The sequence below is a fragment of the Haliaeetus albicilla genome, chromosome 25 (genome assembly GCF_947461875.1).
Source record: "Haliaeetus albicilla chromosome 25, bHalAlb1.1, whole genome shotgun sequence".
Taxonomy (NCBI): Eukaryota; Metazoa; Chordata; class Aves; order Accipitriformes; family Accipitridae; genus Haliaeetus; species Haliaeetus albicilla.
Genome location: NC_091507.1, coordinates 18,027,053 through 18,048,919, shown reverse-complemented (window position 1 = coordinate 18,048,919; position 21,867 = coordinate 18,027,053). Strand labels below are relative to the sequence as shown.

Here is a 21,867-nt window from a genome sequence, read left to right as displayed (position 1 = left end):
AGAAGGACTCTCCCCTGCAGAGAAGCAGACAGGGGTTTGGGGGGGGTACCTAGTCAAATAACTCTTGATTATTGAATTTACCTCCACAATTACCAGTGAGTATCCTAGACTGTAAAGGGGGTAAATACCAACAGATTGTATTATTTGAGAAACAGTATGTGATTGTGTAATTAAGGGCAGGAATAGAATACCATATGCACACGGGGCAAGGTTAATTCCAGCATTTCCTGACTAACCAAGGGCATTATGGCATAACCCTAATGTTCTCCGGATGGCTATCATTTATATGGAGTTCATATATATGCTTATGAATATTTGGTTAAAATTCACCCATCATACTCTCTGACACAGTAATTAAAAACACCATGTTAGCTGCCAATAAAAATATTTTTGTGATTTGGTAATTATTCCAAACCTCATAGTCCCAGCTCCCCTACCCCCTTGCCCTTGTTGTCTTCCTTTTCTATAATGTATACAGCTAATCTTGATGATGGAAAAATAAATAAGTAGCGGGGAAGGCTGGAAAGCTTCCAATCACAAAAGCTCCTGAAATGGAAGCAACATCCAATCTGGCCCACCACATCTTCTAGGTGGGCACTCCTTTCCTGCCTCTTAGTGATGCTTTCAGTATTCATAACAGCTGTGGAATTAAGCATTATGAACAAGAAGAAACCAACATGCAGTCTTTACTTCTCCCCATCAGTCCCAAACTATTCCGCGCTGCGTTACCAAGTGAAAACCAACACACTCTCAGACGGATTTAATTTCAACTTGGGCCCAAGGCCAGACAAAGTTTCCCCATTGTTAAAACTCCACCCCATCTTTTCCATACCATGCATACAATCCCATCCTCACCCCATCTTCCAAACATATGTGCGAACACCGCCCCCCCCATAGACAGAGAACCAGCCGCTCCTCCAATACAGAACCAAATCCACCTCCCCCACTGTCTTAGCTAGGTGCATTGCTTTCCCTGGGATGACTAGGAGGCAAGTTGGATTTGGTCTATAATGCAGATTTTTAATATTTGCAAAAATGAAGGCTACATAAAACATACATTTTCATGTCCTAGATATTGTCTTCATAATAAGCCCTTTTTAATAAAAAAGTCATTTTACACAACCAGGAAAATGTTTGTTGGGGGAGCCAATTATTCCATTCAAAAATAAAAGGGTTAAAACTTGATTAAAATATTAATGCTATAATTCAAAGTACAATTTTGGCATAACTTCAGCTAGTGATTTACCTACAGTATTTTGGCTTATAGAATCATGCAACAAACATGGATTTCAGAATACAGAAGTATACAGCTTTCAAATGCATACAGAAAAGAGAATAAGTGTAACGGAAGCAGTTAAGCTTTTACATGTACAGACTAGCACCAGGTCGCTGTTCACAGCAATTGTCTTCTCTCTTGTCCTCTTCCCATGGACGCTGCATGAACAACTGCACTCTATTTTAATAAAGTGCAGACATGTTTGCTTGTATTAAAGCTAAGGCAAGTAGTGGGAAACAGGAGAGGAGGTAGATTGAATTACTGTGTTTGAATGTTTGTTTTCTCCTCTACCTTGTACCATTTTCCACAAGCAGAAGCACAAAGTAAATGTCAAAAGACAAATGTATAAAATGTTGATTTGGCCCACTTCATGTTGGGCTTTCGGTTGCAGAAAATTTTTGCCTTCCTTTGTCTGCAAAACTGCAAAAATGCTGCTAATAGTACAATATGGAGAACCACATGTGTACTTTCTAAAGAATTAAAAACAGCTAGTTGGGACTAAAGGTGGTTTCTTCCTGTATTGAGTTTTGTGTCCTTTACCCTTAAACAAGTAACAGAAGAACTTCCAGAAGTCTGCCTGCACACTTAGGATTGCCATCATGGTAATAATGTATAAAATTGTGTTCCATTTTACAACTGTCAGGAAGTTTCACTAGGATTCCTGTATTCCCTTCAGCAGCGTACAACTAGTCTGAGTGTAAATAAATGGCACGCCCTACCAACAAGAACAGCATTCCTGCTAATAAAGCAAAAAATACTCCTATAGGAGCCAGCATAAAAGACCAGCCATAATGTACATAAACAGCAAAGTCTGGGCAATCCATTTTTTTCATGTTTGTGTAGTTTTCCAGATCAGCCATCGCCTGGACCCAGATGACATACATCACGACTACCAGCGAAAACAAGACACCTGGAAAAGAAACACCAGGTTTTAACAACAGAATGTGAGACAAATGCTGGGTGCATTTACTGTAATACCTGAAAACCCATCAATGCTTGAGGCCCCGTCTGCAAGGCACAGTCAGCCACCACTGGATATTTTTTGCCTTTGGCTTCCTCTAACAAGCTCCATCTCCACCTTGCTTCTGATCTGCACTGAAAGGCATATTCCCACGGCAAAGGATATATCTAGGTTTGGTAGGCAGACTGAAACACAAGTGTGTTTAGGGACAAAATTCAGACAGGTATTTACTGTTTTGAATTCAGGAGACAAGGGAGGGGAAAAGGAGGGAGGCTGGGATGGGATGACCTGGAAAAAAAAAAATCTACTTTTGCTTCCCAAACTCTGACATTGTTTCTATCACAGTCTTTTGGATGAGATATGGAAAAGGGGAAAGGGGTGGGAAATCTTTCTCTCATCTTCACCTCTCTACATTTGCTTCCTTTTTCTTATGAAAAGGGCTTTGTTTGGAACGTACTACCTTCAGAGTATTCTATTCAAATATTTTGCAGACAAATTCAGATGTATTTAATTCAAAATCCTCCAAATTAGAAAAGAAGTTCCAGGTATAGGAACAAAACCCAACAATAATGAAATACTGGCTATGAAGCAGGCTATTAGTATTAACCTCAGATTGGATACAATGGTTTCCTGGAATTAATCGACCACATAATTCACAGCCTTTTCCCAACCACTCCTCTGAAAGGCCTTTGGACTGTTTACACATGATAGTAATAGGAGCACATGTCCTTACAAACTCTGTTAATCTCTTTGTTACTATACACCAGAAGGAGATATAAGAAGAAAGTGCTTTCCAAAGTATCAGTTGCATTCCTAATATTTCATTTCACTTTAGAGGAATGTGGACACTTGAGAAATGCAAGCCTGCACCACAGATGCTCCAGCAGAAGATTTGCTGGAAAGCTGAGGGCACAAGTCTGAATTTTTTGCGTGCTCCAGCCTGTACCCACTTGCTCCTTTAGCTCCAGCTGTCACAGCACAGTTACAGCAGCAGGACTATCTATTCCAACATTAAAACATTTGGGTGACACCACCCCATCATGTTTTTATCCTAGTATATTTAGGTACCTCATTAAAACCACAAGCCAGTGCATACTCCTGGGAACACTTATTGGCAAACTTGGAGTCTACAGGCTGTAGAGCCGCAGAGTCCAAGTCAAAGATATTTGTGGTCTCTTCCCCATCCTCCTAAATACTTGCAATGCAACCTTGAACAAATGTGACACTTGTGGCGAAACCCACAAATGCACTTTGGAATTTGCTTCCAGACCCGCCTGTCCTGGTAACCTTTCATGGTTACCTTTCCCCATCCCACTCCGAGACGCTGCCTCACCACCTCCTTTCCCTGCTCTTCCTACCGACTTACCAGGGAGCAACTCTTGTCATCGCTCCCTCGTTTGCTTCAGGCAAAATCAGACAGGTTAGCTGCAGCAGTTTAAATTGGCGATCTGGTGACATTCTTCTTGGTGCTTTATGGTCAGAATGTAATAGCTTTACATTCTGGACATCCTGAACCTCTGGCAGGTGAGAGCTCACAACTCAATGCTTGTGAACACTACCTTTTGAAGCCCACCAAAAAATGAGCTGAAGTAGTTAACCTGAGGCATAATCAAAACGTGACTGAAAATCCCAAAGGATCTTGCAATTTTTATGAGGCTGAAAGAAAGTAGAAAAACTAAATAAAGAAGGAGGCAGACACATTTCCTGTCTATGAAATATACTTCCAGGATTACATTTTTTGCTAGGGCTCAAATTCCTAACAAAGTTTGAAAAAAACCAACACTCAACTCTAAAAGGCATAAATTAAATTTTGAAAGTATTTTACCTAAGTAAAACTCAATTTTGATGAAATTTAGTACTGCGCTTATATTAAACATAAAACTGGTGAAACAGAGAGAAGGATCACCTTAGGGCCAGACCTAAAGAATGAGAAATTAAATTCAAGACTCTCCAAATATAAGTCAAACTGAGCAGAAGATTCCTACAACAACATCTAATGATCATAGATAACATAGGCAACACAGGAAAATGAGAACCAAACAGAGCTAGTAACTTTTGATGCAAAAAGTAAAAAGATAAATGGAGTTATTAGTGACATGGAGTTTGTTCAAGGTTTCAAAACTTCAAAAAAAAAAAAAGCCCAAAGATTTGTAAAGATAATTTAATAATGTGGCAAAATCCATACGAGTATTGGAATTTACCTCTTCAGATGGTTGTGCCTGTACATTTTCAAACATCTGTAATCTTCTATTTATTCTCTACATTGGGGAAAACTTAGTTCAAAACAGTGATAATTACAAAAAATAGCAGCAGGTCAGTATAACCAGGCCTGGTGCATCTGGACTCACCTCCGGCACCCTGGGCAGACACAAAGTTAAGAAGCCCAGTTAGTCAGAAGCATCTGCCACTAAACAAGACTCCGTCAGAGGTGCTTTAATCTCAAAATGGGCACCCCTTCCTCTTCGGGCAGTCTGAAGCAATACCTTCTAGGTGGTTCCACTAGAGCCAACACCATGTAGGTGCAAAATAGGAAGCCAGTGCTGCCAGTGGTAAAACAACTTCAGGGATGCTAAAATCCATTGGGTGATTTCACAGCAGGCTGTTAATACCTGTGTGTGGCAAATTGTTGGGTGTGGAAATTCGCTGAAGAAATGTATGTCAAGCAGAGATAAATGTCCTTCTTTAAAAGAAAAGAAAAAGAAAGGGAGAATATGTAAACCCTCTTAGTTAATTAAGGCACTAAAGGAGTATTTAAGGGTTCTCACTATCTGCTAATGGAGGCTAATTAGTAGGTATATTGCTTAGTGTGTTCAAGAAATGTCTTGAACAGTAAAATCAGGCTAAGTAAAAACTGACCATGTCCTGTTGCCTCCAACAGCATTTCATTCATTAGTGCTCCTTTTGTCTAATTTTCACAGAGTTATGATTTCATGAGAGTTAAGCATTTAGACAGGAGTTCACCGAATATATATTTATTCTGGGAAATCTGTTCCTGCAGTCTTGCACTACCTATTGTGAATGTCATGAACTCTCACAGCCAAGCTGCAAGGCAAAATTACTGAGATTGAAAAAAACCTCCACAATTTCATGAAGCAAATATTTTTAGGAACAATATGTGCTATGACGTATTTCTACAGTTTCAGCATTTAGACCTTTTGCATAGTGAGCGGGTGTCCATTTGCCCTTGCCTTTTAGTGAATATAAAATAAAACAGCAGTTGCATGAATCAGGAATGATGGGGGAAATTATTCCTAGAACATGAAATATGTCTGAGAGAGATTAAGACAAATAAATAGTTCTCTCCTCCTCCTTTTTCTTTCTTTTTTTCCATTTTGCATTTTTTTTAAGAACACACATGTTTGATACACAGCTCTGTGCAGTGTGATAAGACATGGACGTCTCTGAGGTCACTCTTTTCTGTCTTTTGCATTTATTCTTTTGAATTTCTTTCAAATAAATACTTGTGCATATTGCAGTGGAGAAAGAATACAGAACCTTTAGAAATGTCTATGAATTCAAGAAGCAGTTTGCTGGCCTTTAGTACTTATTCTTCCCACGTAGAAATGCCTTTCACTTGTCAATGGTGAATGGCTGTTTATGGCACGAATCTTTTACTATGCAGACACGAAGACAACAGGTGCTGGAAAGAATGATGTGAGCTTTTTACTTGTGCTTAGAAGTTTAGAACTCTGTACCTCACTTGAGGAAAACTTGTACGTGTGTGTATATATATTTTCTTTTTTAACTGCATTTTTCTGTCCTTGTCCTTATTACAGATTCTACCACCTACCTTGGCCTCTTGTGACTTTATTTAAAAAGTATGGTTGACATTCCACTCTGAAGTACGTGCAGAGGATCCCACTTAAGAGTTATGGGAGCTGGCACATATCTCTGAAGACAGATTTTTGTCCTCATCTAGGAGCTAGAATTAAAATACCAGCTTTTTTCACTCTTTTGGCAGGAAGCAAAAGTCGTACTGGTACTTCTAATCTTGCTTCTTCACAAGGGTGTGATTCTGTAATGCTCTGTGCACACCCTGGGGGCTTGCTTGTTTGACATCAGTACAAGAGGACAGTTTTCATCACCAATCAGGCAGCAACAGGCCCAAGGTAATTATGGAGTTTATTGAAGGCTACTTTAAGTGATTATTTTAAAGCAGCTTTCCCTTCTTTTCCTATGACCTTTGAAGCAACCATAAGGCTTCTTACAGTTTGCACTACTGTAGCTGCTCTTGGTCCATCCTCTGTTATTGTAGACATGGAGGTGAGACTGCAAAGACAGCACTCGAGTCACTGACTGTGGCATCATTGAACTGATATGCGCTTTTCCCCCACAGGTGTAGCATCTGTAGTTTCACCTGCAGCCTCAGGTAGTTAATGTGATTACAGAGCTTAATAGGGAAAGCTGCTAGTCAGTAAGCTGCCACCAATACTAATAATTGCATGTGCCTCTCAATTGGTGGTAGCCCAGCTGCACCTCTCAATAAGAGAAGTGGGCAGGCTTTAGTGAAGATCAGGATGAAGACAAGGCAGGTGTGTGGCTTTGCCACAGATCAGACATCAGAATTTCTCTGTGGGTAGGTCTGTTGCTATTTTGGCCCCAGATATGTGACACTGTGGAGAGGCTTCTGAGGTTCCTTTGGAGACCCTTTGCAGTTCATCCAGATGGGCACCAGTGATGCTGGCAGAGAGACCTTGAGTGGGTAATTACAAGGTTCTGAGTGTGAGAGGTAGAAGCATGGGGCCCAGGTGATGATGGTCTCAAACCTGCTGCCCAAAGGATAAAAACTGCACAAAAGCTGGTATATGCTGTTCATTGGCTCCTAGCTTTATAGTTAGTGTCGCAAGCAGGGCTTTGGCTTTGTGACCATGGGACCCTCTTTGAGATACAAGGACTGCTGGGGAGAGGTGAGATCCATCAGACAAGGTAGGGAAAGAGCAACAAGCTCGGTAACCTTGTGAGAAGAGATGCAAGCAAGGACCATTGGGAGATGGACATCAAAGCCTCCACATAAGCAGAGGGCAGGGAATAAAGAGCATATGCATGGGACAGCAATGTGGGAGGCTTGTACACTTCCACTGAAAAAGCAGCACAACTGAAAGCCTATCTCAAATGCATGTACATAAATGAACTTGGTGTTGGAATAACATGGGAAGAATTCAAGTTTGTACAGTCACTGGATGATGGATGATGATGCTGCAGATGTGGTAAGACAGCTTGCTTGATTGGGATGCTTTGCTGGATGGGTGCAGACTTTAAGAACAGGCAGTTAAGATGGGGTGGGATGGCTGCAGTCTGCGCCAAGAATTATCTTGAATGGACAGATATCTTCTAAGTAACAGGAGCTTATGGGTTAAGATCAACAAGGTGGACAAAAAGGGTGTGGTTATGGTGGGCATCTGCTACAGGCCACCCAGTCAAGAAAAGCAAGTGGACTGGAAAACCAGTTCCGATTTCTGGTTGTCACAAGGGACTCAGCCACCCCATTATCTTCTAGAAGGACAACATCAGAGAGAGCTAGCAGTCCAGGAGGTACGTAGCTGGACTGCATCAAGGATAGCTTTTTGAAATAGTTCTGGAACAGACCAGCCAATGGAAGTGCTTTGCTGGACCTGCTACTAGCAAATAAGGAAAAACTGGTCAGAAATATGATAGATGGTGTTAGCTGTGGTTATAATGGCCATGATATGGCAAAGTTTAGTGTCCTAGGAGGAATAGGGAAGGTGAGTAGGAGATTAGAGACCCAGAACTTCAGAAGAACAGACTTCAGCTTGTTCAGGGAACTGGTAGGCAGGATCCCAAGGGAGGTTGCCCTGAAGGACAAAGGATGCCTTGAAGGGCAAAGGAGCCAGAAGAACTGGTTGTTCCTCACAGGCAACTTCCTTAAAGCACAGGAATGGTCCCTCTCAGTGTGCAAGAATTCAAGCAGGTCTGGCAGAAATGAAAATTAATCTCATACAGAGCTGCATTAGCAAGAACATAGTCATCAGATTTAAGAATACTATTATTTCCCTTTCCACTCAGCACTTGTGACATCCTATCTGGAAAACTGTGTCCAGTTTGACGCCCCCTGGTGAAAGGAAGATACTGATAAACTGAGGTGATGACCACCAAGATGGTTAGGGGGATGGAGGACAAGGAGAGGCTGAGTGAGCTGGAGTGGGATGGAGAGTTTTAGTCTAGAGAAGAAAAGAGTCTTCATCTGTCTAAATGGAGTTATAGAGAAGATGGGGATAGACTCTTCAGAGACCTGCACACTGAAAAGATAGACACAATGGTCACAAGCTGCAGCAAGGACAAGTTCAGGTGGATATAAGGAGAAAAAAAAAATATTTCACATTTGAGTTGGTCACACTGGGACAAGTGCCCAAAGATGCTGTGGAACATCAATTATTGTAGATTTTAAAAACTTGACTGGATAAGGCTCTGAGCTGCCTGATCTAAATTTGAAGCTAGCGCTGCTCTGAATGGGAGGTCAGACTTGATTGCCACAAGAGGTCCTTTCCAACCTAAATATTGTGTCACTTGGGATCTCTGTTTAGCCTCCTTCCATAGGTCCCTCCAAAAGGCAAGTCTACCTGCCTTACCACAGATAAGGTAAAGTGTCCCTCTGAGAGTGTGTTTCTTACTATTGATGATAGAAGTTTAAGCAGTTGGTTCATAGAAAACACTTAGCTTTCAGATGGCTGAACAGCTGGCATGAATCCCATTCCCAATGACACTTCAGCTGCTTCCTGAACCCTAAGATGGCACAGCAGACCATGCTACAAGCTGTTCTTATCTTCAGTTGAGGCAGAGCTTTAATCTGCTACCTAATTTGTCAGTTAAGGTTGCAAAAAGATACAGATACTTCAGTCCAATAACAGGTATTAAAATTGCTTCATCTAACATTTTTCTTTAAAGATATGTAAGTAGAAAAATGACTGATCTTCCTGTCTTCTTCCAAGCTTCCACACAAAAATGACCTTGTCGAACTTATTTCTCAGAAGCCTACTATTCTCTCCAGTACAACAGCTACTTGAACTTTGTGGTAAGACAGCATCCAGGCCCTTTCAAAACAATGTATATAATTCCTTTTTTCTTCAAATCAACATGCTGGCTTATGTCTTACAAGAACTCTAACTTCACTTATCTAAGTTGCATTACATAATTTCCCCATTGGTCTGTGTTTAAATAGATGCACACCCTGGCTACATCCTGATCATGTGTTGGTATGAGTGGTAAATATACACCACCTCTCATTACTCTCCCCTTCTGTGCCCTGTTTTTCTTTGGGAGGCAGTAAACAAATAGGGTCTCTAGTCCTGAAGGAGATGGGATAGAAGAAGTGGTCAGGGCAGCACGGAACACAGTAGAGCACACCACCCTGCCTTCTAGAAGCAGGCTAAAACACTCCTCTTCTGCACCAAGTTCTGCCTTATCTTGCTCTGCCCCCAAGTTATCCCAGATTTAAGCTATTAACTATTGTGAGGGATTCCTACTGGGAGAGAGGGTAATTGCATGCTGTCACACCTTTGGGTCTGAGAAACCCTCTTGCTCTCCATTTAACACAATGGGCCATTAACCCAGGAAACTGGGTTGTTGCCCAAGACCTCCCACAGGACATAGCTTTAACTACTGTCAATGCAGGGTATTTATAAGCTCTTCTTATGTCAGTATGGTCATTCCCACCAGTGTGATTTTAATTGATGATATAATTAAACCCTCACCTTGGCTACGGGAGTACTTGTGAGAAGAACCAAGAGCAACAAACTTTTTTTTAATGTTTTTGTGGGTGATCTGAAGCGTTGGATAGGATAATGATATTTACAGTAAGTACCTTCCCCATGCAGCCCTACCCTACTGGTGGGATTGGGAGTAGATGCAGAAGAGCTTGTTCAGGAATGCTGTCCCCCTATCCAAGCCAAAATTTCTTGTGCAAGCTGAGTGGCTCCAGGGTCCTATATTCTGCTGCCACCGCTACCTTTTGGCAAATCATAGCAAGATTTTGCTAAACATCTTTGCTTTTCAACAACCACAATGGTAATAGTAAAAATAACACAGCTGCTCTTCTCTGAAGCCCTGATTGAGAACAGTCCTGAAGTTGAAAGATACTACATATATAGAGAATAAAAAGTCAGGATTTCCCTTGAACATCTGCTCTATAGGGACAAAGGGTGAGAGGGGCAAAGAGACTGGCCCAAGGTCACACACTGGGATAATAAAGCTCACTTAACTTCACACACCTAAAAAAATAGTCTCTTTAGATTCCCTCAGTAAAGGAAAGAAAGGTGTAGGGTTCCTTCACAGTACATTCATCTGATCCAATTAGGCCCCCTCTTTCAGGATGAAACAAATCCCTAGCTGGGGGAGCTTCTTACATACCTCCTGTTTTTACTGTCAGTGAATGTTATTGCCTCTTGCAGACCTCCTAGGGAAGCCAAGGGAGACTAGTGCAGACTTGGGGATCTAACTTTTGCCTGCCTAAATGAGGGCAGATGAAGTGACCCAGAGTGGAGAACACGCACGTCGCTTCGCACCTCTGCCCATCGGTTCCTGGTGTCTTTCAAGTGCCCTTTTCCTCTTTAACAGCCTGTGCTACTTTCTAGTGACAGCTGAGGTTTTTTACAGATTACAAATGCATAAAAAGAGCAGGACCCACATGGGCTCTTACCTTGCAAATTAGTGACAAAAAGCATTGAAATGCCTTAGGATTTCCGTCAGGCTATTAATATTTTTTGTATGTCTTTTAAAAGCGTGGAGGAGCAATTCTCAAGGGATCAAATGCAAGTACGCAGGAGTTTTTTCAGCAAAAATATTATAAAATACTTCCCACACTTCACTGAGGGTCCTTTAAAAGGGAATAACGATCACTAGCTGCATACGAAGAGCTGCGAGGTGAAGTGGGTAAGCAAGGTCAGCAGGTTAGTAACAGAAGCAGAAAGAGAGCCCAGGCCTTTTGGTCCTGACACGAGTGGCTCTACCCTGTAACACAACACTGCTCTTCCAGGGCTGCCTCTCACCAGGCTTTATACAAAGAGGAACAGTGAGCACATACTATCATTTATGTCCTACACAACTGTATCTTACACACCAGTGTGACATCTTCCCAGACTTTTCAAGATTAACTGAGCAGCGTCCCAGAGAGCTGCCTGTATCAGCTGAATCCTGGGAGGGTGCATCCTCCATAGTACGTGTGGATTATGAGGAAGGAGGGAATTCAGTTATTTGTTATCTTTCATTCACAGAGGTTGAGAGCTCCCACTTACTCATATGTGACAACTATTTTGTGTAGTCCAATCACATCCAAAACATTTCTCCTATATTGGTCACGTGAATGTGCACTGTCTTCCAACTTCTTTAGAGCCCACCATAATCACCTTTTGTGTCACTGATAAAAAACCCTCCCTCTTTAGCTAAAGCCCTTGAGAATTCTATAAGGCAGTATCCCTAAATCTGCACTCTTTTTCCTGCTAAAAAAAGTAGATTGCAATTGCAGTGTAATTCCATGATTTTTCCTGTTTGTTTTTTTTTTATCTTAATCCAAAAGTAGCTTTTAGAACAGCTTCATGACTAAATACCTGTGGAAAGAATTGTCTCCAAGGCAGGCACTCCACAAGCCAAAAGATAGAAGCATATGCTTTTTTCTTTCTTTTAACTGTGATTAATATAATTTTGGTCAAGGAAAATGGAAGAAATACCTCATCCTTTCTACTCTTTAATTGACTGAGCAAACAATATACCCACCAGCAATGATGAAAAAGCCTCCTCCTGCTTTGTACAGAACGTGGCTGGCAAAAGGAGCTGCACAGATGATGAAGAAACTAGCCATCACAATAGAGAGCACTCCCAGGAGCATAAGAACTGTCCAGAAACCTCGATAAACTGGAGAAAGGGAAGAAGGAACAAAAGAATACAACACTTGTTAGAACTTAAACAAGTGACATATTTGGCTAACAATGATTTTTCTTTTCCCCTTCTCTTTTCACTTGCCTTATTAACAAATAAAACATTCATTCTATTCTACATATATGTTATATATCATGTGGACCAAATTAGGTCTGAACACCAGTCCTTGTCTGATAATCATGGAAAACAGGTTGTAAGTTACCAGGAATAAAATCTGTCTGCCTAATATTTAGCAGTGACTTGTAAGATAGCAACTTGACCAAATTTATGCTCGTTAGAAAATGGTACACCAAAGCTGTAGCAATGATTCTTTGGGATAAATGATTGGACTGACAGGATACAATTGTTTTACAAAAATTGTCTGGGAGAAGCAGAGAGCTGCAACGTCTTGACATTCTTAGTGCTCAGACCATATCACCAATAGCAATCTGTGAGTCCTCTACAATTTACAACTGGATAATTCTCCTTACATATAGTCATATTCAATAGAAGGAAATTTAAAGCAGGATGGGGGAGAAACTCAAAACATGTGAACTGGTTTTCTGAAACAGTTAAGTATTTTAAACCAGCCTATTCCTGCTCTAAAGCTCTTTGTATTTTATTAAATTTAAAATGTGATGTTTCAGAAGCCCCTGTTAGACAGTGCCAAGCAGTGCTGAATTAATGGATGCAGCTGGTGATAAATGAGCCGAGAGTTTTGTGACATACTCTGGCCAAAAGAGTCTTTCTAACAATTATTTTTTAGCTGGTTAATTGCACATCCATTTAACAAAGTCATCATTTTACAAATGCTACAAGAGTGACATAAATTTCTCCCATGAATTTAAAAATTGGTACATTAACACAACCCATTAGTAAAATTATGAGTTGTAAAGATCTCCATCGTCAGATCTGAAAATCTTGAAGCACTGACAATTCAGTCAGTGAAAAACATTTCCACCCAACTGAGGGAAAGCATATAAGCCAGCTGGCAAGTCAGGAAAAGCGAGTCACAAAAGAAACTGCCACTTATCATTTGACAGCACCTACTTACTGTTATGGCAAAACACAACCAAGCAACTATTATACTGGTTCATATCCTGAAAGTTTCAAATTCATACAGCTTGTTACAGGCAGCTATTCTGGAATAATTCAGGTTTGCTCTCATCTGAAATCTGACAGTGCATTATACATTATCAGCTCGTGCTTCCCACTAATGTGTTCCAAAAATCTATAGTTTTTAACTTCAGCAGCTTAACTCATGTTAAAGTTAAGCCTTGTAAATGTATTAGCTAGATCACGTTCACCACATCACATTAGCCACACTTTTTAAATAACATCCTTTTTAATCCAGGCAAACATTCAGAGACATAATTTTCCGCCACACTGATCAGCAGATTTGGGCATAGGAAGGATGAATGTGTCTGAAAGCAGCTGGCAGAAGGGTTAAAATTGTGTTTTGGTTCATATCCAATACAAGCCTTCTTTCCACATAAACAAAAAAATATGGAAATTGTAGGTAAGAAATAAGGCTGTGGCTCAGCAAAGCAGTTAAGTGTGTGTTCTGCTTTAAGTACTCCACCTCTAACAGGATTTAGGCACCTGTTTAAAGTTAAACACATAGTTAAATGATTCACTTAATGCAAATGGACAGTGAATGGAGACCTAGAAAGGTAAATCTCTCAAGTCTTTCAGTCGTGGGTCTCTGAAGCAATTTCATATTATTTTACTCATGGGGCTACTTTGCTAAGCTTCATCGCAGTCCCCAAGTCCATGGGACATTACTTCCTCATTTAAAACCTAATACCGCTAAATCAGTCTATAACCACCCAACTCTTTTACATGGGTGGCCCAAGGTACTTCAAAGTCATGCTACATAATAGGACACATTGGCCAAAATGGACCTTGAAAAAGCTTTCTTTGATATCATTATGGTCAGTCACCTAAGACATACAGCACTGTTTCTATTTTCTGAATGGATGAGGACACAAGATTCTCCAGCATTACAATATCAGTATCCAATTTCATTATCTGCTCTTCATACAGAAAGCTCTGAAGTCTGCTTTTAATGAAATTTTACCAGAAAAGCTTGATTTGTTCAAATATTCCTGGAAACAGAACACAAAAGGAATACAAATGTAACTGATGAAAATTTGTTTAAACCTCTCTGTAACTATACAAGAGAAAAGCTGTTTCTCTGCACCAACAGCATAACTATTTTATGCATTATATGTGAAATACTGGTTTGACCTAGCTATCACCTGAAATAAGCTTCCATTATATTTCTCTAGAAATAATTATTTACCCTGGAGAATCAGGGGTAAATTCTGATGATCCTAATACTTGTTTATCCAGCTAACTCCGTCATTAAACATCAATTAGAAAATAGAGTATAGTTGACAGGGAAAAAGTCTGCCATGTTCCCAAATCTGCAACTTTCCAAGCAAAAGACTACTCCCTCTAATTTGCAAGACAGTAAGTCATTTGGATCATTCGTGGCACAGGTCTGAGGAAACAGCCTACAAGCACATAGACTTTTTCTTCAGTATGGGAGTTAAAAAGCCATTTTTCTGCAAAGAAGGCTTCACTTATTTCTTACTTAGACCATTTTTGCTCAGACCACATTTCCCATTTTCTCTGTCTATATGGGCAAGATCAGTTTCTACAGAGCTAATCATTCAAAATTACAATGCGGCCCTACTGCTGTCACTAAGCTTAGCTGGCATCTATAGATGAGCACAAAAGAGCTGGTTGAAATTAAACCTTCCTAAGAATGAACTTACTCTTCAAGTCAAAGACTTTGCTACTCTGAAATTGAGGTGAACCATGACAGATAAAATGCAACAGAAGATGCTGCTTTGAATTATGCTTCTTTATATCCCATGAAAAAGGCTAACACTCCAATCAAAGCAGCCTGTTTCAAAAAATAATGGTTCAGTGTACCTATACAAAGTGTTAGCAGAAGTTTGCACCATTTCAAGTCTCAGTGAGGCAGTTGATAAGATAGCCCATGTTTTGATCGAGGTGACAAGGAGTATCCTTGCCTCATCAAGGTACTTCACAGATATGTTTGAGTTAGCTACCTCAAATACATGCATTATTCCAAGTATTTCCTACAACAGAAGAAATACAGTACAAGCACTACTGCATAGTCCAAGGTAAACCTATCTGCAGTGTTAATCTTAGATACCACTGCTCTGTGTTGCGAGAGTGCTAAACAGAAGGTTCTGTAACTTGTCTTGGTAAGCTGCCCCTTTGTCGGGTACAACATTTGCCTTGGCAGTGACAGGCAGGCCTAAAAATAAAATAGTACTTAGAGGAAAACATGAGTGCACACGGTATGCTTGTCTTTGAGCCCTGCACCGTTCGGCCTTTATACTATGGGAACATTATAGCTGCAGCATATTCCTCCAAAATTGCATGACCTGTAGTTTTCCCTTGCTATTTGCTTTTCTCCCTAAAGATCCTAATTTAGGTCCCTCTGGAGACTTCTGCATCATTTGAAAACTAGAAGTAGTATCTGGTTTTGAGCAAGGGACCAAATTTTGGAGAAATGGCTGAAAATTATTAAGCGCCCCCTTTTCTAGTATAGTAGATCCCAGCATTGATTATAAACTGAAGCCACAGATTCATATTTTAAGATGTTCCTGGTGCATGATATGGAAGAGAAGCAATAATATATTTGTCAAAGTTACACAGCTGTTGTGTAGCCATGCACACCTCTGAAGCTCCATAACAGGTTATTCAGGAACAGGTTAGCTAAAGACACAATGTGACACCCACCTACTATTGGAGATGTTAACATCAACCTCATGAAACCATACCACGTATTTTACTGGCCTTGCTGACTTCAGGTGTTTTAAAGTCTCAGCCATTGGCCCATACATTTTCTATAGCCTATCAAAAAAAAAAAGCAACCCAGCCACTTAATAGTAAATTTAATATCATTACGAATTATTAAGCATCACAAAGCTGAAAAACATTTTGATGCATGTGTGAGTACAGTACTGCATAAACATTACAAAGGCTAGGCAAAATGACTTGGAAAAGTTGCCTTGAATTTTCACCCACAAGCTCACATCCTAAAGTGAACCTTTCCTGTGATTTGACTGCGGCTTGTATTTTAGAATATGTCTTTTTTACCTCTCTATTTAATGTAACAGATATCGAAATGTTTTTGACAAGAGTATTGCCACCCACAATGTAAGATACAGTGAAAGGTGAAGTGCCTGAACTGCTCTAAATCAGGAGCATCTTCTCTGCAGATAAACTGTAAATGAGATCACAGATCTCATCAGCAGTGCAGGAGACACACCTGGCAACATGGTAAACCTTGCAAGACTTTCTCAGTTTCACTCAGTACCCTTTACTATCCCCTAGTAGTAATAATCATTTTTTTTAATAACCTTAACTGTAAAACAAATACAATATTCACAGTATGAATACATTGCTTTTTTAAATACTTCTTGCTTTATCACTGCTTGGTGGCTTGGAGTTCTCCCTCAGTAAATGTACTGTATTACAATCTCTCAAGAGCAATTATGTGACTGTATTACATAACAGCATTTTTTTGCCCTAGAAATAGGCTACGGCCAACATTTCACTGTACAATTTTTATTTTCAGATTTCACTGCTGATATTTTCTAGATTACTTTAGGTTAATTTCAACCCAGTAACAAACCTGCCAATAAATTTGATCACACCATTTTAGATTTAACAGTTACTGAACCAGAATTTCGCTTCAGTCCTATAAACATTGTGTATTCTACATTATAGTAGGCACTACTTCAAATGCTGGCAATGTGCCCAGTACTGGACAAAATAAGATACAAATGGTCAGGAAAAAAAGTATTAGCAGCTACAAATCAGAGTATTAAACTAATGTGTCAGGGCAGCCCTATTAAATGGCTTCCAATTTAGCTTCAGAAGGGGCTGGGGCAATTTACAACAGTTAAGGAACTATTGTTTATTTCCAAATGAAGTTGAAAAAAAACCCTCACAAAAAATAAAATTAATGACTTGACTAAGTGCTAGATTTCGCACTTCTTTTTCTTACGAATAATCTCACTATAGCTAACGGGACTACTTGTATGAGTAAGGACTTTGTACATTTTTCAAAAACAGGCCTAATATTGTCCTGTAGTAAAAGAGTTTTATAAAAGTGTGATAGTCCTTGAACGTCAGTGTTAAGTAATCTAATGACATGATACCACGCATTAATCTAGCTAGCAATGAATTATTATTTAAGTACTATACCATTATGTTTTCAAAATAGCCTGACAGGATAACCAATCTGATTATGATTTACAAATGTATGTTTATTTTAGAATGTAGAGGTCACTACTCTGGCACTTTTATTCTATGGGCTAATTTCATTTTTTTTTTATTCCTAGGTTGCAGTTTGTTGCTCATATGTTTGTGAATCATCATCTAAATGAATGTGCTGGCAACACAATGAGGTGCTGTCTAAGTCTACTTAAGAGTTGCACAGTCTAATAGCTGTCACTATAAACCACTGTACCATCACAGAAAGCCACTAGAGTCAGGCTTCCCCTGAGTTCATTTCGATGCCTGTTTCAGGTTAAGATAAATGACATGGCCTACAAATTTCTTTAAGTGCATTAACCATAAATGGTGGCTAGCACAGCTGTGGACCACACCTGATACCCTGCAGGTAGGTGAAGTCCTCCCCACTCCGCCAAGATAGTTAACAAAACCAGTGAATGAACAAAACCATTATAACTGTGATTAAAAGAGGCAGCAAGCTGCAATTTCAAAGCAGTGCTGACTCTTCAAAGCTGATCATCCATCTGACAGTAACGATGAAAAGAAATCTGCGATATTAAAACATGCATTCAAATCTCCAATATACCATCACCATAGGCTCTTCTGTCTTTACATTTCCATCTAAGGCTATAATTCTTGACACCAAGAGCTCATAGTCTAGGTTTGTACAGCAGGATGAACCAAGCCTTTGGTCTAAAGCTTTGTAAGGTGTACTACAACACTAAACCTCAAGGTCCTCAGTGTTCTGAATCTTCAGGGAACTATCACACAAACATCGTAAAACCCACATACAAAAACATGTAATTAAGCTAATACGGGATAGATTGAGCACTTTTGAATTCTGGCCCAGAAAAGCTCTGAGCTAAATTCCTACTGATACTAAAGCCAAAGGAGTTAAGTGAACAAAGAACTTGGTCCAGACACTGCACTCAAAAATCATCAGAGATTTTATGTTCCTCAGGAAACTTATCTTTGCCTGAGCCCTTCTCACTGGACACTAACATGGCACTCAACCAACAAACCACTCTTGTGTTTCCATTAGGGGCTGTAGTTAAATCCAAATTCCTCTGATAAGGTCCCAAAGTCTCTTAAACCAAACACTCTGTAAAAGAAGTCACGTGCCTTTGCTTGCTCAGAAACTAACAGTTCTATTAACAGAAAGTTAGAGATTTTTAGAAAAATGTGTTGTACATACATGTTCAATTTTTCTAATGAAGTTTAAAGCTTTTTATTCAGCTGTTTATTTTTCTACAAAAGAGCAAAAGAAGTAATTTTCAGATGACAGAATATTTCTTCTTATCCACTCCTAATTAAAATAGAACTCAAGGGACTCACTAAAAACACAGTGATAAACCTGTGTGGGAGATTTCTCTTTTTTATCCCCCAAAGTGAGTATATTGAGAAAGCTATGAGCCATGAAAATGGTAATATTGTATCAAGAAACAGTAGCAGAACCAAAACAGGGGACAATAACCTCAATCTTTCGGTAGTGCCCTTTTTTTCTATGTTTAGCTGATGCAAGGTATTAGATGCAGCCAGCTGGATATACAAATAGGTGATGAAATCTTGTTCTTCATGAAATCCAACCAAGGGTTTTTGCCACTGGCTTTTACAGAGAGCATTTCCTCCACTGTGAATCAAGAAGAAGAGGATAACCTTCTAGCATTTCTTAATTTAGCAACTGCAGTTGCAGCAGGGTTTTAAAAACTTGTTTGCCAAATATCATGGGCAGAACTGTCAAACTAGACTAAAGGAGAAACAAGTTTTGAACTAACACAAGAGACGATGACATAACCTTCTTCAAAAAAAGTTGTGAAAGATTCTTGAACAAGCATACCTGCTCTAGTAAATAACGCAGCTTGGATGCTGAAAATGAACTGGAGGCATAAAAAAAACCCTCTGCAGTTTTAATGAGCTCAAAAGCAATCCAACTATCTATTTATATAGCAGGAATGGCTCTGAATATACTCTACCTGGGCTAGCATCTATACTATAGTTCTGTCTATTTTTAATCTCCTAATATGAAATATAGATAGGAAAATTATATTTGAGCAGTGGTTCTTTTGGCAAACATTAACTAAAATTAATTAAACTTTTGATGATATTCCTTCTCCTTTCCTTATTCTTTGTTTGTCCACTTCTGTGTAATCATGCAATATAATTTGAGGATCTTTGTGAATGTATGAGTGAATGGTGGAATACAAACTCTGTCTAGATTATTAGGAGCTGATGACTCCGTCACTTTCAAATGGAAAGATAAACTGTTCTAGATGTGTTGTGAAGTTACAGATTAGATCTCTGAATGGTGAGGTCTGAATTCTTGCTGGACAAACAGTTCATCATTTCCAACGATTAACAGACCCATTATCAGTCCAACTTATTTTCTTTTTCATGTCTGCAGCATAAAAATTGGATTCTGAAGACACTTCAAAATTCGCAAAGGCATAATTACATCTTCAGGACAGGAATGGATCACTTAAGCCACAGCATCAATGAGCTCAGAGACATGCAGCATCCACACATCACACGTTATTTAAAAAATCTTATGAAATAGGTATCAGAAACTATTTACTTCAAATATGTTTGCATAAAGCCCTTGATCTGATGAAATGTGACCACTATTTTTAAGTCGTTTTTAAGAGTTCTAAAACCAGAGCTTTTCAGGCATTATTCAAACATAAGGTTTTCAATTACTGTATATCTTCCACCTATATATATGTATTTGTGTTACAGCACTAGAGTTTCTTGGTGTTAATATCTCAGTTTAACATAGTAAGTATTTTGAACTATTATAGAGTGTGTATATATATATATATTTAAAAAGAGCTCAGTTCACAAAACAAAACTGCCCATTGCTACAGTCTTAGGCTACATTATTCATGTACGGCACACACTGTTCAAAGCAATTTCAAAGCCTCAGCTCCCTATAGTGTCAGTGGACAGAAGCTAGCACATCCAACAGTCGGTGCAGTACATCTGAGTTAGTTGAATAAACTTAGACAGTATCAAGGCTCCTCTCCTCCTTCCTCATAAAGTGAAAATGCAATGTATTTCCACATGTGGTTATTTATTTAACAAAAAAAACAGTTTTATTGGAATACATGAGAAGCTGTACTTGTTTAATGCATTCAGCCCAAGGAAGATACTTCTTATGTCAGAGAAAAAAGACTAAAAAGGAAATGTCTCTTTTTTTAGAAATTACTTCCATTCTGCCATCATGCTTAAAGCTAAGCATTCATTTAAGTGCTTTGCTAAATAGCAGCTTAAATATGCATGTTGTAAAATTATGAGAAGTATGAAACACCAAAATTCTGTTAATTAAACTGTGTGGAGCGATAAGACTGTTTTACACTGAAGCATCCAAATTGTTTTCTTGAAACTATAGGCATTGTATCCATTTGCAGCCAGAAGAAGACTTACTGATTGCAGAGTCATAGGAGGTTGAGTTGTGTTCATCTCGGAGAATAGGAAATGGTGACAGGTAAGCATGTGTACAATTCTTAGAAGGTGACTGGTTAGCTAAAAGTGAAAGAAAGCTAAAGATTAATATTTTACTGCCTTAACAATAAAATATTTTAAGCCTGTTCTTCAAATGGGCAAACTGAGTTTCATAGGTCAAGATTCCAGGTTCTCTCCCAGGCAATAGCTTACAGTGGATTTGGTTTGGTAAGAGATACCAGCCTTGTTATCCAGCCAAGGATATTCCTTAAAGGGCAACACAGATTCGTACTATGGGAACAGTAAAGCAGCCTTGCTGAAGGCACACTGCAATTTATATGCAATGCATATGTATGCTTTTATATGCGTATGTACCTTTCTCTTGTGAGGGTTAATTATGTCCGTCTCATTATTGCATGTCCCACCAAAAACAAAAAAGAAAAAAACCCAGGAAATTACTTTTTCTCTTGCGAAAGAACAATGAAAAATATCAAGCATCTTCAGGAAGTTTACAGTCTCAACAAATATGAGTGTAGTCTATGGAATCAATATCCCCAAAGAAGGGTTTTTCACTCTTCGTACTAAATGCTTATAAAAACATCACCTTCTTCCTTGCAAAAGATAAAGGCTGACTATAGCTTAAACCACATTTAAATTTCAGATTCCTGACCACAGAATTCTCCAGATAAATAACAAAGGCAAATTAACTACAGTGAATATTACATTTGCCACCTAAGACCAAGCAATATATTTAGCAAAATACAGGTTATTGAAGTGAAATTTGTGTGATGGCACCTGCTTCTCACAAGGATTGTGGAAATCTTGCAATAAGGAGAGGGAGCTTTGTACCTCAGAGGTAGGGTCAAAGACAGGAAAAGAAGTTTTGCTTGACCTCTTCTTCATGGGAGATTTTGGTTGCAAAATACTATCTGATCTTCCAGAACCCTGGCATGTAGTGAAAGAAAGCAAAGGGTCATCTGTGAATTTACTAGAGGGATTCTTCTGGAGATGATGTGTCCCACACCATTTTCACAGTGGA

The 21,867-nt window shown here is 39.3% G+C and overlaps 1 protein-coding gene across 3 annotated transcripts in view; it reads right to left on the bottom strand.

Annotated features, from left to right (window-relative positions):
* Nucleotides 1-999: 999 nt before the first annotated feature.
* TMEM182 (transmembrane protein 182) overlaps nucleotides 1,000-21,867 on the bottom strand; it is a 32,286-nt gene continuing 11,418 nt past the window's right edge. For all 3 annotated transcript variants that reach the window (XM_069770138.1, XM_069770137.1, XM_009928598.2), the window contains exons 3-5: nucleotides 20,811-20,909; nucleotides 11,964-12,101; nucleotides 1,000-2,186 (exon numbers count right to left, since the gene is read on the bottom strand). In XM_069770138.1, the coding sequence (XP_069626239.1) occupies nucleotides 1,963-2,186; nucleotides 11,964-12,101; nucleotides 20,811-20,909 (461 nt within the window). In that variant the 3' untranslated portion in view covers nucleotides 1,000-1,962. The remainder of the gene's footprint in view (nucleotides 2,187-11,963; nucleotides 12,102-20,810; nucleotides 20,910-21,867) is intronic.